General features: G+C 35.2%; 2 protein-coding genes and 3 non-coding genes across 6 annotated transcripts; all 5 read right to left on the bottom strand.

Moving 5' to 3' along the window:
* Positions 1-6,306: 6,306 nt before the first annotated feature.
* c22h8orf89 (chromosome 22 C8orf89 homolog) lies at positions 6,307-10,173 on the bottom strand. Of its 2 annotated transcripts, XM_028569356.1 has the most exons (8): positions 10,155-10,173; positions 9,667-9,862; positions 9,528-9,573; positions 9,162-9,256; positions 8,641-8,779; positions 8,018-8,125; positions 7,862-7,917; positions 6,307-7,392 (listed from the first exon to the last, which is right to left on the bottom strand). In XM_028569356.1, exons 2-8 carry the CDS (start codon positions 9,746-9,748, stop codon positions 7,253-7,255), a joined length of 666 nt encoding a protein of 221 aa, XP_028425157.1. In that variant the 5' UTR covers positions 9,749-9,862; positions 10,155-10,173; the 3' UTR covers positions 6,307-7,252. The 2 variants fall into 2 exon arrangements, with proteins under 2 accessions (XP_028425157.1, XP_028425156.1); XM_028569355.1 differs by lacking the exon at positions 10,155-10,173 and having other exon boundaries at positions 9,667-10,059.
* A 710-nt stretch (positions 10,174-10,883) lies between these two features.
* Positions 10,884-16,944, bottom strand: rpl7 (ribosomal protein L7). The gene is made up of 7 exons (XM_028569357.1): positions 16,838-16,944; positions 16,222-16,321; positions 15,947-16,113; positions 14,030-14,167; positions 12,482-12,591; positions 11,501-11,716; positions 10,884-10,931 (listed from the first exon to the last, which is right to left on the bottom strand). Exons 1-6 carry the CDS (start codon positions 16,849-16,851, stop codon positions 11,508-11,510), a joined length of 738 nt encoding a protein of 245 aa, XP_028425158.1. The 5' UTR covers positions 16,852-16,944; the 3' UTR covers positions 10,884-10,931; positions 11,501-11,507.
* LOC114549659 (small nucleolar SNORD12/SNORD106) lies at positions 11,362-11,452 on the bottom strand. Its single transcript, XR_003691576.1, has one exon. It is a non-coding gene; the product is annotated as a small nucleolar SNORD12/SNORD106 (small nucleolar RNA).
* LOC114549658 (small nucleolar SNORD12/SNORD106) lies at positions 12,086-12,175 on the bottom strand. The gene has a single exon (XR_003691575.1). It is a non-coding gene; the product is annotated as a small nucleolar SNORD12/SNORD106 (small nucleolar RNA).
* LOC114549656 (small nucleolar SNORD12/SNORD106) lies at positions 13,850-13,941 on the bottom strand. Its single transcript, XR_003691573.1, has one exon. It is a non-coding gene; the product is annotated as a small nucleolar SNORD12/SNORD106 (small nucleolar RNA).
* Positions 16,945-17,349: the final 405 nt, after the last annotated feature.

The following is a 17,349-nucleotide window of genomic DNA, read 5'->3' as shown; positions in this document are numbered from 1 at the left end:
CTCAACATTTGACAACATCACATTTGTACACTCCCTGAAATTAAACACAGTTAACAGCTGAGTTTCAATGACATAGTGACCAAAATCCTTGCTCTTACGCACATCTCGATGACTGTTTCTGCTCTTTGTTGAATATCGTCTCCTCCATCCTTGATCCTCCACTTGAAAGTGTTTCAAATCATCAAGAAGCTTTGATCCATCACTCTCAGGCACCACCCTGTCCGGTCCCACATGCTACGTGCTAGTCACAAAGCCGCTACAGGACCAGACAGCAGGGGTCAGATGCATTAAACTCAGTGTAGGGTCACAACTAATTCTCAATGTAAGCACAAATACAGAAATACGCATACCCAAGGGTTTTGCCCCATTTTGATGGCAACTACACTATGATCATTTTTATGACATACTATACTATGACGTTTTATGACATACTATATGATGACTTTTTATATTTTATGACTTTTAAAACATACTATACTATGACATTTTCACAGAAATTTTATAACATCCTATAAAATGTCAATTACAATTTACATATGATAATTTTTTATGATTTCCTATATTATGACCATGACAATTAGTAACATAGTCTGTGACATTTTTATGACATGTTTATAGTATACTATACTATGGCTTTTTATGACTTGTAATGGCATAGTATACTATGACTTTATGTAATTTTATGACTGTTTTATGACATACTATGGTATGACATTTTCACTGACAATTGTATGACATTCTATACTATGATCATTTTTATAAAATACTATACTATGATAATTATTGTGGCATACAATACTATGACTTTTTATGGCATACTTTACTATGACTTTTATGACATTTTTATGGCATACAATACTGTGCTATGCCAATTTTAATGACACTCATTTTTATGACCGTTTCATGACATACTGTACTATGATAATTTTTACGACATGTATTCTTGTCAAAAAAAGTCATAGTATAGTATGTTGAAATAAGTCATAAAAAAGTCTTAGTGTAGCATGTCGAAAAAAGTCGTAGTATGGTTAGTCTTGCTTTGCCAGACCCTCCTCCACAGCGCTGGGAAAGAGGGTCTAGCTAGTCCACACAGCATTCCGGGATGGGAGAAAAACGTGCTCTGGGTTATTGGCATTTCTTTAAACCAACCACAATCGTCATGGGCAGTGTTGTAATGTAATGAAGGACAAATACTTTACTACTGTATCTGTACTTTACTTCATTATTCATATTTCTGGAACGTTTTACTTTTACTCCATTACATTTCCCCTAAGCATCTTAGTTACTCGTTACTACAAAATAAAATCAGAAGAAATTTGTTACACTGGAAAAAAGCAGGTTTGGGGAATAAAATTGCTATAAATTTCCAAGATAATGTAGCCTCCACTCCAGTTGGTGACCTGTTTGTTCCCAAGCTGCAAAAAAAAAAAAAAAAAAAAAAACATAGGCGTAAAGAATGGGAGGAAGCATAATAACTGATAGTGTCATGGAAGCACCTGGTGCAGGCTCTTCCGCCATGGTAACAGACGATGTAACCCCGACAACAGTGATGATGAAGATAACGTTACATGCCTTTGGCCATAAAGTTCATAATCAAATTTTATAGTATAGTATGTCAAAAAAAGTCATAAAAATGTCATAGTACAGTAACAGTTTGTCCAAAGGTCATAAAGACGTCATATGTATGTTGAGAAAATTAATAAAAAAAATATAGTACAGTAAGTCGAAAAAGTCATAAAATGTCATAGTATGTCGAAAGAAGTACTAAAAAGTCATGTTATAGTATGTCAAAAAAAGTTGTAAAACCGTTAAAGTATAACATGTTGAAAAAGTTTTAAAAACGTGACAGTATAGTATGTCGAAGTTCAAAAATGTCATATTATAGTATGTCGAAAAAAAATCATAAAAAGCCATAGTATATTATGTCGAAAAAAGTCATAGGAACGTTTTAGTACAAAAGTCCTATTATAGTATGTCATAAATAGTCACAGTGTAGTATGTCAAAAAAAAAGTCATAGTATACAGAAAAAAATCATAAAAAAGTCATAGTTTATTATGTCGAAAAAAATCATGAATTTTAGCATAGGTTCAGCCAGGAAGACTATATTGTTACTCACTCATTCTCATTCACCTCACTCTCCCTCTCCTCCTGCATCACATTACCTGCTGATTAGAGAATGTTTCTTTAAGTTAAACCAACTAGGTTTAGCCCAATCACATTCTTGCTGTCAATATTGAAATGTTTTCCTCTCTTTTGCTGTCAGCTCTCATTTCAGTGTGAATTGTTCACCTCCAGTTCATCAAATCCAGCTCCCAGGTCTGAGCTCACCAGACCTCGCGCCTCTTCTCATTCATCTAGATCTCAGCATCCTCTTCAGTCATTACCATCACCACCAGTGTCTCGACTCCATCAGAGGGGTATCCTACATGCTCACGGCTTCTCAACCCCCTTTAAATATGATGACGTCACGATGGGGTCTAATTACCAAAGACTATAATTTTTAATTAATGTGCACACGTCAATAAATAATTGTTCACTCAAAATGAGATCTCTCCTTATTGAAATAGTATAGTATGATGAAAAAGTCAGATAAAGTTATATTATCGTATGTCATGAAAAGTTTACAAAAAGGTAAAGTATAGTATGTTAAAAAAAAGTCATAAAAAGAGATAACATAGTATGTTGAAAAAAGGTCATAGAAACGTCATGTTATACTATGTCAAAAAAAGTAATTAAAAAGTCATAGTATAGTATGTCATTAAAATTCATGAAAAAGTCATAGTATAGTACGTCGAAAAAAGGCATACATGTAGTATGGTATACCGGATTTTTTTTTTTTTAAAAGTATGTAGTATGTCGAAAAAGTCATGAAACGCCACAGTATAGTATGTATAAAAAAATTCATAACAAAGTCATAATATAGTACGTTGAAAAAAGTAATTGATATAAAAAAAGTTCTAAAAAAGTCATAATGTAGTATGTTGGAAAAGTCATGAAGAAGTTATAGTACAGTATGTCGAAAAAAGTCATAAAAACGTCATAGTATAGTGTCGAAATGAGTAAAAATAGTCATATCATATGTAGAAAAAAAGTCATACAACTGTCATAGTATATTGAAAAAAGTGAAAAAAGTCATAGAAAAGTATGTTGAAAAAAGTAATAGAAAGTCATAGTAAATAAGTCGAAAAAAGTCGAAAAAGTCTGTCTTGTGTAACTTTTCAAAAAAAGTAAAATCATAAAGTGAAAAGAAACACTTTTATTTATGTACAAGTTTTACACATAAAAAGTCTTAATATAGTATGTCAAAAAAAGTCAAAAATAGTAATAGTATAGCATCTCGAAAAAAGGTAATTAAATGTCATATTATAGCAAGTGGCAAAAATTAATTGTATATTATGTCGAAAAAAGTCATAAAAAGTCATTATATAGTATGTCAAAAAAGTCAAAAAAAGTAATAGTATAGCATCTCGAAAAGATTTAATGAAATATCATATTATAGCAAGTGGCAAAAAGTAAAAAAAAGTTATATAATAGTATGTCAACAAAAGTCATAGTATAGCATCTCGAAAAAAGTAAATAAATGGTCTTATTATAGCAAGTCAAAGAAAGTCCCAAAAAGTCATAGCATAGTATTATATAGTACATTTTCAAATACACTTCATTAAAGTATTTTCACACACAGGTATCAAGTGTTACACATTATTGCTAAAGCAAATATCATAAAAATTCAGAGTATAGCATATCCAAAAAAGCCATAGTATAGTATGTCGGAAAAAGTTAAAAGAAAAGTCATATTATAGCATATTAAAAAAATTCATACTGTAGTATGTCCAAAAAAAGTCATAGTATAGTATGTCGAAATAAGCCAAAAAAGACATCATAGCATGTCGAAAAAGTCATATTATAGCATGTCCAAAAAAGTTTTAAAAAAGTCATAGTATAGAATGTCGAAAAAAAGTTAAAACAAGTCATAGTATAGTATGTCAAAAAGAGTCATTATATAGTAAGTTAAAAAAAAGTCAAAAAAAGTCATAGAATAACGGTCGAAAATGGTCGTAGTATAGCATGTCGAAAAAAGTAAAAATAAAAGTCATATTATATTATGTGTAAAAAAGTCATAACATGTCGAAATAACTCATATTATAGCATGTGGAAAAAGTCATAGCATACTATGTCAAAAAAAATCATAGTATAGCATCTCGAAAAAAGTAAATAAATGATCTTATTATAGCAAGTCGAAGAAAGTCCAAAAAAGTCATAGCATAGTATTATATAGTACATTTTCAAATACACTTCATTAAAGTATTTTCACACACAGGTATCATGAAACCACGTTGTATTGGTGTTGAGAAGTATCTGTCTTGTGTAACTTTTCAAAATAAGTAAAAACATAACACAAAATAAGTAATAAAAAAGTCATGAAAAAGTATAATATAGTATTTCGAAAAAAGTCGGAAAAAGTCATAGTATAGCATGTCGAAAAAAGTCATAGTAAAGTTAAAAAAAGTAAATAAAAGGTCATATTATAGCATGGTGAAAAAAGTCATGGTATAGTATGTTGAAAAAAGACAGTATAGCGCATCTAAAAACATCGAAAAAAGTCATAGTATAGCATGTCAAAACAAGTAAAAAAAAGAAGCATATTATAGCATACTAAAAAAAGTAATAGTATAGTATATAAAAAGTCATAAAAAGCTCATAATGTAGTATATCGAAAAATTTAAAAAGTCCTAGTATGGCATGTTCAAAAAAGTCTTAAATAAGTCATTTATAGTATGTCAAAAAAAGTCATGAAAAAGTCAAAGTACAGTAAGTCATGAAAAAGTCAAAGTACAGTATGTCGAAAAAAGTCATAGCATAGCATGTTGGAAAAAATGAAAAAAATTCATAGTCCAATTCTTATGTGAAAAAATTCAAAAAGAGACATAGTATAGCACGTCTAAAAATGTGATAGTATAGTATGTCGAAATAAGTAAAAAAAGTCATATCAAAGCATGTCGAAAAAAAAGTAATAAAATAGCATCTCGAAAAAAGTAAATAAATGGTCATATTATAGCAAGTCGAAGAAAGTCATAGCATAGCATGTCGAAAAAAAGTCATATTATAGTATTACATAGTAAATTTTTAAATATACTTCATTAAAGCAGTGTCACAGACACACAGGTATCATGCAACCGAAACCAAAAGAAGTCATAGTACAGTACATGTAAAAAGTCATAAAAAGTCATAGTATAGTATGTCGAAAAAATTTATATTATAGCATGTCAAAAAAAGAAGAAAAAAGTCATATTATAGCATGTTGAGTATAGTATGTATAGTATAGTATGTTGAAAATAGTAATAAAAAGTGATAGTATAGTATGTTGAAAAAAGTCATAAAAAGTCATAGTATAGTATGTCAAAAAAAGTTATATTATAGCATGTCAAAAAAAGAAGAAAAAAAAGTCATATAGCATGTTGAAAAAAGTCAGAGTATAGTATGTTGAAAATAGTAATAAAAAGTGATAGTATAGTATGTCGAAAAAAGTCATGAACAAGTCAGCGTATAGCATGTGGAAAAAGTCATAGTATACTATGTTGAAATAAGTCATAGTATATTATGTCAAAAAAAAGTCAAAGCATAGCATGTCAAAAAGGTACAAGTACAAGTGTAACACATTAAAGCAAATGTCATAAAAATTCATAGTATAGGATGTCCGAAAGTCATAGTATTGTATGTCGAAAAAATTTGGTATAGTGTTATTTAGTATATATATATATAATATAGTGTTACTGTACATTGTAAATATTCAAAAACACTTTATTAAAGTAGTGTTACACACAGGTATCATGAAACCAAGTTTTATTGTATGATGTTGAGAAGTGTCTGTCTTCTGAAACTTAAAAAAAGTAAAAACATAACACACTGAAAAGAAACACCTTTATTCATGTACAAGTGTTACACATTATTGCTAAAACATTTCATAAATTTCATAGAATAGCATGTCGAAAAACTCATAGTATAGTATGCGGAAAAAGTTAAAAAAAAGTCTTAGTATAATATGTCAAATTATAGCATGTCGAAAAAAGACATAGTATAAGCATGTCGAAATAAGTCATATTATAGCATGTGGAAAAAGTCATAAAAAATCATAATATAGCATTTTGAAAGAAGTTAAAAAAGGCAAAGTATAGTATGTCAAAAAATCGTAATATAGTGGAACGAAGTGAAAAAAGTCATAGTACGTCAAAAAAAAGTAATAAAAACGTCAAAGTAAAATAATAAAAAAAGTCATAATGTAGTATGTCAAAAAAAGTCCCAAAAATTCATAGTATCACAAATTTTAAACAAGAAATCAGGACTCCAGCTACTACATCTTTAAATAATAAAATCCTCATTTCTCTCTAAACAAAAACACCATGCTGTCTTTGTGAAATACAATGAAGACTATTCAGAGACATGAGCTTTCTTCCATACAATACAACAATGCATTATGTGGGAAAGTACCACATTCTGGGATCTGGGGGCACAGTTTTGTGTCTGTTTTGTAGATATGGAATGCAGATTATGTTTCATTGCAATCTTTTAGGCATTCTCAATATTGCGCTGGTCGATATGTAGTATATGTGCCAAAAGGGGAAGCTCCTTTTATTAGCCCTCTAGAAGATATAAGAAAAAACCAAGACTCACAAAGGGGAAATGTTCTTCACAAAAGGAGTAACAATAACAAAAAGAAATGTATTTAATTCCAGGAAGACGTTTCACAAGGCACAATAATGGTTTTGCTAAACTATTCAATATGTACATAGATATTCCACACAGCTTGATTCATATACAACAGCAATGTTTTAAACACTCTTGTAATGAGATCGATAATTATGGCAGAATTACATAACAGCCATTACAAGCCATTAGAAAGGTAAAATAAATATCTTTTCATGCATATGTTGAGTGGGAAACTACTGACAGCTGTGAGTCAGAAAAGAAAATATTTAATATTCATCATCAGCATTTGTTGTCATAGCGAACACTGTAATTTACCACAGTAAATACTACATGCAATCACTAATAGAGGAGCTCAGGTCAGGAATCCCAAAATGTGAAGACCAGCCATGTTAGGCAGAAAACTAATACCATTGAGGACAAACAAGCAGTCAGAACAAGCCACCGAAAAGAACACGGTGCCGTAAAAGTTTTATTTTGCTCCAACGTTGTTGGCACAGACTCAAAGGTTTTGATCCTTGACCAGAGTGACTGGGAAGAAGGTGATTGTCAGGATGAAGGTTTTTTAGCTTTCCTCATTTTCTTGAGTTTTTCTTGTCTCACCGTCTCACCCTCCAAGGTGGACAGCTCAGATATCCTGTGGATAAAAGAGCGAGAGGCTCCAACCACTGGGTCTGGATAGGACTGGCCTGTGTGGCAAGACAGAGGGAAAGACACAGAAAGAGAGAGATGGATAGAAGAAGAAATATTAGGATGAGATCTATAATAAGATATATGCACTAAAAATAATAAGTATAATATATCATTTTCATGATGTTAAGTTGCAGTGTTGAGTTTATTCAACATCTCCTCATGTTATGAGAAATATTGATTTAATTTAAAGTCCAACCCGACACCGAGCCCTCCCTCTCTCCATGTGACCTCTTGTCCCACTTTGTGATGAACCACAAACAAGGTACCCTGCAACTTGCAATAACGAGGCACAGGATCCATGCTTTTTTTGAAGAAGGAAAATCCCAAAAAACTAACATACAGTACACATATACACATATGCAGGTTGAAGGTTGGATTCCCCTTGCTACACAGACAGGGGCATTTTGACCTAACTTGTCAAGACCACGATGAATACTTCACAGTCGATGCACTAAAATAACTCACTCTTTTGATTATCTTTAACAGTCAGTGGGTTGTAGGTTGGATAATTCACCTTAGGCCTGCGGAACAGAAGGGAAGTAGAAGAGGCATAGGTGTGAGAAACAATTGAGATAACTATTGATTAGCTTGGTCTAATTTAGTTTAGAAGGGCAAAAATACCTGCTAAGCTGGCAGTTCTCAGCAGAGAAGGTGTTTCTGCCTTTGAGGACTAAAGTGGAGGGAAAGAGGATGGATGGAGTTGTATTCAGTTCATATCTTTCAGGGTAGCTGGAAGAAGAAGAATTGAGGACGTTATGAACATATAAAAAGGTAGGGCTGCACATATGGCTGTTGGGATTAATAATTTGTAATTGGTTTTGGTTACTTTCAATTTCCTTTAGATTTTGCTTTCAGAAGACCCAATTATTTCATGTGAAAATTATATGAAATTGTATTAAAGGAGTGAAAGTGAAGGCAGTGTGCCATCAAACTAAACTGTTCCCACAAATGGAATAATAGTAATAAGTGATTATGATCTCATCATTGTGCAAACACTTGATTCAATTTTAGCTATAATCATGCTCCCCATGTTGCCAGATTAATAAAATTGTGTGTGAAAGAGAAATTATGCGTGTCAGAATTGTGTCTGGCTACCTTTTCTCAGTTCATATTTTTGTAATTCTTTTTATATATGAGACAGTGGCTCAATGTAATTACTGCAATCTGTGCAGCTGTCTTCAGAAATATGCCATGAAGACTACAGCTACAACTACTGGGCTGAGTGACATTAATCCGCTGGTTACCCCAGGTCGAAAGGCCGCCCTGCATGACTGTGGGAAAGCTTCTTGGAGAGGCTGAGGGGATGCTGGTTGCCGGGTCTGTGCACATGGTAGTCTCTTGCCATTGGAGGAATCACAGTTCTGGTCCTCTCTAACCTCGCACCTAAACATAATTAGATGTAGCTATTTAAAACTGACATCTGATATGAAGAAAAATATACTATTTTAAAACAAAAGTGTATATGTAATGTGGCTAATCTCTTTCACGCTGTATTAATTGTGACTGTAAAGCTGCACTCAAGTATCAATGTTACACTTGCTGTCACAGAAATGAAACCTGTGCTCATTATGTATGACGACAACTCCACCTACTGGCTGTCTCGGTTACATTCCAGGAAAATAAAACTCAAATTCAATGTGCATCCAATTTAATGTTTTAGGTGGAAAGTAAAGAATTTACTTCTGAGTGAGAATATATAACTAATCCTATAAATATACTCTCAACTGGAATAATGACAGGTCTGCTCCTCTTCTGCAATTCTTACATTGTTTATCAAAAAGAAAGTGTCTTCCAGAGAGGTCCTTCTCTGGGCCATTGATCTCTGTTCCCAGTCGGTCATCTTTGGCCAGGTCAGGTGACCTAACATAGCACACAGATTGAAGAGAAACATGGATTTAAAAAAGTGAATACCACACAGAATAACGACACACAGTACACCATTTGTGTATTATTCTGGGGTATTTTATCGAGTGTAATACCACTACTAACATTCATAAAATAGTTTTTTTTCTTCTGCCTAATGTTGTGAACGACCTAATAACAGCCAGAGGCTATTCTGACTTAAGAAACATCCTTAAACAATGAGCTTGGTCTAAGAAACAAGTTATGTCAAAATGTTAACACATCTCACCCTCGAACTATGTAGCCGCTAACCAAGGTTTTCCAATCCCTGGACTCTACAACAGAGAACGGTGACATGACGTTACCGTTACTGTAGCAGCATCTTGGTTAATTTAGCAGATAACTGTACATGAAGCGCGCTTACTCACTGCTCAGGGGTTGAATCACAGGCAACGTCCTCCTTATTTGACTATTTTGTCTGACAGCTGCTTGTCCTCCACCTGCTCCCATTCCAACGTTCCAGTATGCTGGATATCTAGCCGCATCAGGGCCCCGCTGGCTGCAATTTGAGCTTCGCTCCGACAATAAAGCCTTTGCGGTAACGTTAGGCAGCGATGCATTAACCTGGAAAGTCATCATGTTGGAGCTGCCATTAAATAACTGTTTAAGACATAACCCGGTTATAGACCAAACATACGATACATGGCCATTATAACGGCCAATTTGTACAAGCTAGACATCCCCGAGCAGCAATGCTAGGCTAACTGGTCACTGTGGTAAATGTAACCGAGTCACTGCGTCACCATGGTAACATGCTTAATGAAAACCGTTACATAGTCGCTCTGTAGTACATTCATCACAAATCTTAGTTTGGGCCAAAACAAGTTGGTCCCTTTTTACATTTGAGATAGCCTACCAAACGATGCCTCCTTGTTTTTATGCGGTAGTAGGGCTGGGTATGATATATATGCCATGAAGACTACAGCTACTGGGCTGAGTGACATTAATCCGCTGGTTACCCCAGGTCGAAAGGCCATTCATTCATTCATATAAATATATATTCATTCCTATACATATATACACACACACACACACACACACACACACACACATATATACACACAGACACATAAAATTTACCAGTAAGCTACATACCTTGACTCCGATACCGACCCATTTTAACAAACATTGCGGTTCAGATTATTTTTTTCAGCTGCTATGCGGTAGTCAACTCAAGCCTCTTAAAATACACAAAGGTGAACATTTTCAGTGCATGTAGCCTTTCATTTTAAACCGCATTATACAATCTTGGTACATGCTGCACGCTTATTGGCTCACTGACGAAGATGACATTTAGGTGTTCAACTTTAGTACTGAATGACAGGGCATTTTTCAATATTCGACATGGAGGAATTTCAGTCAGTGACTTAAGTATTGAAGTTCAGCGCTACAGTTCAGAACAAATGTTTGTTTTACACTTTTAAATGTGTATACTGCCATCAACTTGTCATTTTAGGGGGTCAATAATTGGCTTAAAAAAGAAAATGGATACCCTCTGCTAATTACTGAATTACAAGTAGTGTATGCACAGGATGGCACATTGATGAATTAAATGGCACAATCACATTAATGACAAGAACAAGACGGTTTTTCCCCCAAAGTTTTTATTGTGCATGTTGAGTCCTTTGAAAACCTGAAAGACAAAAAAAATGTTATAGAGAAACTAAACATGGCGGTCTTGATCAAAAATACAAATGCAAAACCACGTCCAATAGATTAGGTTAACAACTCAGTACAATGTTCATTCTTTGCTTCTTGTAAAGTATGGTCATTGGACCTGTATTAACGTAGTAAGAGGACGCTTAAATTACATTTAGGAAACACTTATTTCAGCGGTGGCTGATACGTTTAAAGATGGGCATCATCCAGGGTTATCAGACAAGACAATCTAGAGTCTGCCATAGATAGATGTCACATGTAGAACCAACTTTATAGTCAAAGTCTTTAGGAATAAAATCATTATCATATTGTTTAATTTGATCTAATATTCTGCCCGTACATTACTTCTTCCTCCCGTTTTGCACAAACTAAAGCATGTAGATGATTTAAAGATGAATGGCTAAGATGTGGTTTCAGACATAATTGGCTTAATTTCAGCTGGTTTTCACCATAGTCGATAAGACGGGGAAAAAAGTATGCATCATTAACCACACCTAATAAGCCATTTATACTTTCTAGACCTGTAATATTCCTCCAACTCACCATAACTTTAGTTCATCCTCCGAATCATTCTGTTGATCTGATCCTCCCGGTTGCCAGCGTCTCCTCCCTCCACAAAGTGTGTGGTCTTCTTGTTCATACCACCGCGGGGTGACGACAGCTTGAAGGGCCACAGGAAGTTGTTGGCGGGTTTGAAGTTCTTTCCAACTGTGTAAATCTCATGGATGAGGTCCTCAACACAGATGATGCCATATTTGCCTGCAGATCAAAAAAGCAATGTGCTTAACAAGTTGAACTGCATAACTGCTCGCACACTTAACTTTTACTTAAAAATGTGAGTTATCGTGAAAGCCAGAGTTGCTATGTTAATTGTTTTACCAATTGAGAAAATGTGCATTTTAGACAACTTTGGCTTTACTGATTAGCAAAATGATTGAGCAATTTAACCCAGAATGGATGAGTTAATTGTATTCCAACATTTCACCAGACTCTTAAAGCTCAACATACATTTTACCTTGTGAAACAAAGGTAAAATAAGGTTGAACTAAAAAAGTCCGATGAGAAAGGGTAAAATTCTGCTAAAAACTAAAATAATACACCCTTATGGTAAAGTCACTGTTGGACAAGCATGTGGTTTCAGACACAACTGGCTTAGTTTGCAGTTTTTTCACCAAGGTCGATAAGACGGGGAAAAAAGTGTGCATCATTAACCACATGTAGCACTACACCTTAATCTAACAGTAATTGATTATGTTGGGACTCTACATTTATGCTTTGTAGAAACTAATTGTACCTTAATACTGCCTTGATCAAGAGCATGTCTTATCTAAAATTAAGCTCAGAGAAATCATATTACCAATTATCACTCCCTCAGAAATAACACTTATTGATCAATCGTTACATGACATTTTTCTTCTAAAAACCCTCTTCCAACATAGATGCACCTGTATACTGTGCTATGTACAACCCATTTCTTTAGGGTTTTTCTAAATCAAAAAAAAATAAAGTATAAAGTCTCCATACCGAGGGCCTTCTCCACCAGAGCGTTGTCTGTGAGGGCAATGCGCTGTTTCCTCATCCTGCCATGGCCACGTTTGTAGATGAGCTCACGCACAGACTTCAGGTTAGGGTATCTGTGGGAACAGGTCATAAAAAAGGTTATTAAATGAGTTCAAAACAAATCTGAGGAATGTAGTTCCTACGTAAACACTCAATGAAGTCATAGGTGTTTTCAATCAGTCAATTCACCTGCTCTTAAATCATCAGGTGCTAATCATTTTAAGATTTCAACCCCAAGAGAGCAGTGCAGCAGCAGCTCTCAGTGACTGAACACAGCAGATGAGCAACTGCAGATGATATAGCACCGAATGTCGTGTTTTTCCATGCCTTTAACCTCACAGTACATAGAAAAGTCACACACAAGCTACGCAATAGGAACAAGGATATTAACTGAAATTATGAAGTGGTATTGGCATTCAGGTGACAAAAAAAAAAACGAATCAACATTTAATGACGGTATGGGGCGTACCCAACAAACTGCAATTGTGTTTCACCCCACTCAGAGATTGGGTATAATGGCAGAACAATCTACAGAGATTAAAGCCTTGAGGTTATCCAAAAGCAAAGCAAACACTGGACAATGGAAACTATGGTATTCTTGCAAAAAACTATGTGCACATCCATAGACCTTTTTCACGGCAGACATGTTGACATGTCATAGTAAGAAAAGCACTGGTGTATTCAAAGCCATTAATGATGGCTGCATTCCACTTAGGAGAGGTCCTGGTATTGTGCATATGCTGACTCACTGAAATAGCTTCCTGGGACACTTGATGGAATTGAGCCATCGTTAAGGTTATCAATTTCAGCTGTGCTTTTCTTACTATGAGAAGTCAAAATGTCTGCTGTGAAAAAGGTCAATAGCACTATGAAGCTTTTTTATTTAGTGAAGATCAGGTAAATTATTTTACTGCACTAGTGTCAAACATTTGTACCGTTCACTCATAACATAAGTTTGCGTAGCCATGCTTCCACCTCCTGCAATTACGTTTGACATTAGGTCTATTTTTATGTAAATTGTTTCACGGTACTTGTTTCCTGACATTTAAAGTGAAACTAACAGCCCTGAACAGCAACATTAAATTGTTAATATCTATGGGGTTGAGATTAGACACCTTTAGACGAAGACATAAAGAAGCCTATCCAGGGTGTCATCTGGAGAAATTTTAATAGAGCCCTGATTAAAACTGTCTATTCTCCCCATCAAGATATTCACACAACTAGATGTCTTTATACGTTAAACTAAGTCAAGAACCATAGAACAATAAACTTAATATTTTCTTAAAATAATTGTGTATATACTGCACACTGTCATACCTATTACTATCATGGAATGTGGTTTCAGACAAAACTGGCTTAGTTTCAGTCAGTATTCACCATGGTCGATAAGTAGGGGAAAAAAGTTCAGCATCATCAACCACATTCCAGATATAGAGCATTTATAGTGACTATTAACAGTGTTAATATTACACACTGACTTTTGTCTCCAAGTTTGAGTAGTAACAACCTTACCCCCAAGCGATGTAAGGCTCAGCAATCCTAAGCATGTTGATTGAAGCCTTGTTCAGCCTGACGAATACACCATTGAAAATCTGGCGCAGACGGAGCAGCTGCAGAACTTTGCGGACCTTGGGGCTGACACCATTGATACTGGAAAACAAATAGGACAATGATTAGCATAGAGCTTTGCATTAGTATACAGCTTTCTCATCAATTCAATTTAATGTGGTTTCAGAAAAAAAATTGGCTTATGTTGCATAGCTGTATCACCATAGTCGATAAGTCGGGGAAAGAGTGTGCATCATTAACCACAGAACTAAAAGCATTTGCAGACAGTACATTTACATGGATTGTTATATTAACCACATTAAGGCATTACTTAAAGTGCCTTTTAAAACAGCAGTATCTAAATATTGATTTACCTTAACAGACTTATGCTTAGAGGAACACGCCGACTTATTGGGAATTTAGCTTATTCACCGTAACCCCCAGAGTAAGACAAGTCGATACATACCCTTCTCATCTCCGTGCGTGCTGTAACGTTGCCTGACTGTTCCAGCATTAGCTTAGCCCAGCACAGATCCTGCAGGTAACTGGTTCCAACTAGCCTACTGCTCCGACTTGTGACAAAATAACACCAACATGTTCCTATTTACATGTTGTGATTTGTAGAGTCACAGCGTGTACAAAAAAAAGTAATATGAGACACAGCCATCTTCTAAGAGTAAACAAACCGGGAACTATATTCTCAGACAGGCTTGCTTATCACTCCGCCCAATTACTATATTCTTCAGAATATAGAATAGAATATAGTTCCCGGTTTGTTTACAGTTAGAAGACGGCTGTGTCTCATGTTACGTTGTTTTTTGTACACGCTGTGACTCTATAAATCACAACATGTAAATAGGAACATGTTGGCGTTATTTTGTCACTTATTCGGAGCAGTAGGATTGCTGGAACCTTTCACCTGCATGTTCTGTGCTGGCCTGATGCCGCCAGACAGCCTTACAGCACGCACGGAGATGACAAGATATGCATCGACATTAACCACAGAACTAAAAGCATTTGCAGACAGTACATTTACATGGATTGTTATATTAACCACATTAAGGCATTACTTAAAGTGCCTTTTTAAAACAGCAGTATCTAAATATTGATTTACCTTAACAGACTTATGCTTAAAGGAACATGGCGACTTATTGGGAATTTAGCTTATAAGCTAAATTCCCAATAAGTCGGCATGTTCCTTTAGCTTATAAGCTAAATTCCCAATAAGTCGGCATGTTCCTTTAAGCATAAGTCTGTTAAGGTAAATCAATATTTAGATACTGCTGTTTTAAAAAGGCACTTTAAGTAATGCCTAAATGTGGTTAATATAACAATCCATGTAAATGTACTGTCTGCAAATGCTTTTAGTTCTGTGGTTAATGTTGATACATACCCTTCTCATCTCCGTGCGTGCTGTAAGGCTGTATGACGGCTCCAGCGGCATGGATGGACCTGCAGGATCTGTGCTGGGCTAAGCTAATGCTGGAACCGTCAGGCAGCGTTACAGCACGCACGGAGATAAGGGTATGTATCGACTTGTCTTACTCTGGGGGTTACGGTGAATAAGCTAAATTCCCAATAAGTCGGCGTGTTCCTTTAACTGTTTCACACGCTCTCATATACCACCACAAACAGAACAGCTTGAAAGAGTTTCTGTAGAACCGGCATGCAAGACATTGCCACAGTAACAAGGTTTGGATCAAGTAGGCAACACAGGATAACATATGCATTAACATGTATAGCCGTTTAACAAATGCATGTTTACAAGCTTGAGCATCAGGTTGTGTTGGAAATCTAGTAATCCACGTAAATGTCACTGAAAGGGTTTTGTCTGACAAGTGGAACAATTCTGTCTCCAGATCAACACCAGAAACTACTCACCCTCTGATTCTGACAACAAAGGCCAGTTTGGGCTCAGCTGGCACGTAGAAGTTTCCCACTTTGCGAGCAGTACGGCCCAGGCGGACTTCACGTCTGTACATCTGTCTATACTCCTTGTGGTACTTCTCAGCCCTCTTGTAGATCAGTTTCCTGGTCACTTTGCGGGCCTGAGAACACATGCTCGTTCAGTGCACAAATTACATGTTCAGCCGCACACCGACAGCTACGCGAGTCAATAAATATGAGCTTTTTTAACAAGCCAACATACAACTCACCTTTTTCTCCGCCAGCATCTTCTTGACGCGCATGGCCTTCATGGTGGCAAAGGCCTTTCGCCTTTTCAAAAGGCTCTCAGGGACCGCCGGTACTTTTTTTCTGTTAAGAGATACAAAACCTTAGGACCATATTTGAAACGCATCGACAATATCGGTTATCCTGCCATAGCTAAATTACTACGATGCAATATCTTATCGCCGCTGGTAACGTTAATGTTAGCTGCTAGCTTGCTAACCCGTCCTTTACCGGCTTCCATATAGGTTGTGCTAACGTTACTACTTTGAATGCTAGCCGACGTTTCTCAGAACCAATATCTTCATAAAAGTCGACGACTTATTCTAGCAGTTCATTCTTAACTTTGTTCTCCTTTTTAGCACAGATACTAGCTACTTTTTGAGTGCACGGAGGCTGGAGAGACAGCCATGTTGTACTACTGTGGCTACATACAAGACTCCATAAAGTGATCATAACAATAAAAAAATCACAATCCTAAACAATACTACTAGGATTATGGTGTATGCAAACTAAACAACCCATACAGAGTGTAAAATTAACCAAAGATGGCTATTAAAATAGTGGATGTGCTTAGATTTTAATACAGCGGAAAACACTCACTCTGCGTCCGCCATTGCGTCCACCGAGAAAGAGAAATTTTCTTTTGCGCATGTCCCCGTTAAAGGATTTAGGACCTCAACGGACTGTCCTTCCAGCTGCCTGACTAGTAAATTTATTTTGCAAGCCAAGCGTTGGCCTACCGAAGTATTCTTATATATATAAATATATATACTCTTATATATATATAAATATATATACTCTGTATATATATACATATCACCTATATTTTTTTATATATATATTTTATATAAAAAAATATATAGGTGATTATATATATATATATATATATATATATATATATATATATATATATATATATATATATATATATATATATCACCTATATTTTTTTTTTTTTTAAAAGGGTGGCATTAAGTTGCTAGTTGCTCTTGTAATATGGTTGGTTGGCCCCGAATAGGGTGTCATATCTCAGTATATTTTTATCGTTGTGTTATTTGGATAGTGGTACGTTACAACTTCAACAGACTCAAAGTATAATTATTCTAACTTTA

Source organism: Perca flavescens, chromosome 22 (assembly GCF_004354835.1).
Source record: "Perca flavescens isolate YP-PL-M2 chromosome 22, PFLA_1.0, whole genome shotgun sequence".
NCBI classification, from domain to species: Eukaryota; Metazoa; Chordata; class Actinopteri; order Perciformes; family Percidae; genus Perca; species Perca flavescens.
This window is presented reverse-complemented; position numbering and strand designations above follow the sequence as displayed.

Bases quoted from the DNA above. Each gene is read 5' to 3' on its own strand.
- c22h8orf89 (XM_028569355.1), bottom strand. From the start codon at position 9,877: ATGATGACTTTCCAGGTTAATGCATCGCTGCCTAACGTTACCGCAAAG. The intron at 7,918-8,017 runs GTATTTTTGCCC...TCTGTTCCGCAG, and splicing joins GAGAACTGCCAGCTTAGCAG to GCCTAAGGTGAATTATCCAA. The intron at 7,393-7,861 runs GTGAGTTATTTT...CTTGCCACACAG, and splicing joins TGTTAAAGATAATCAAAAGA to GCCAGTCCTATCCAGACCCA.
- rpl7 (XM_028569357.1), bottom strand. The intron at 16,114-16,221 runs GTGAGTTGTATG...ATGTGTTCTCAG, and splicing joins AGATGCTGGCGGAGAAAAAG to GCCCGCAAAGTGACCAGGAA. The intron at 11,717-12,481 runs GTATGGAGACTT...TTTGATCTGCAG, and splicing joins TCTGGTGGAGAAGGCCCTCG to GCAAATATGGCATCATCTGT.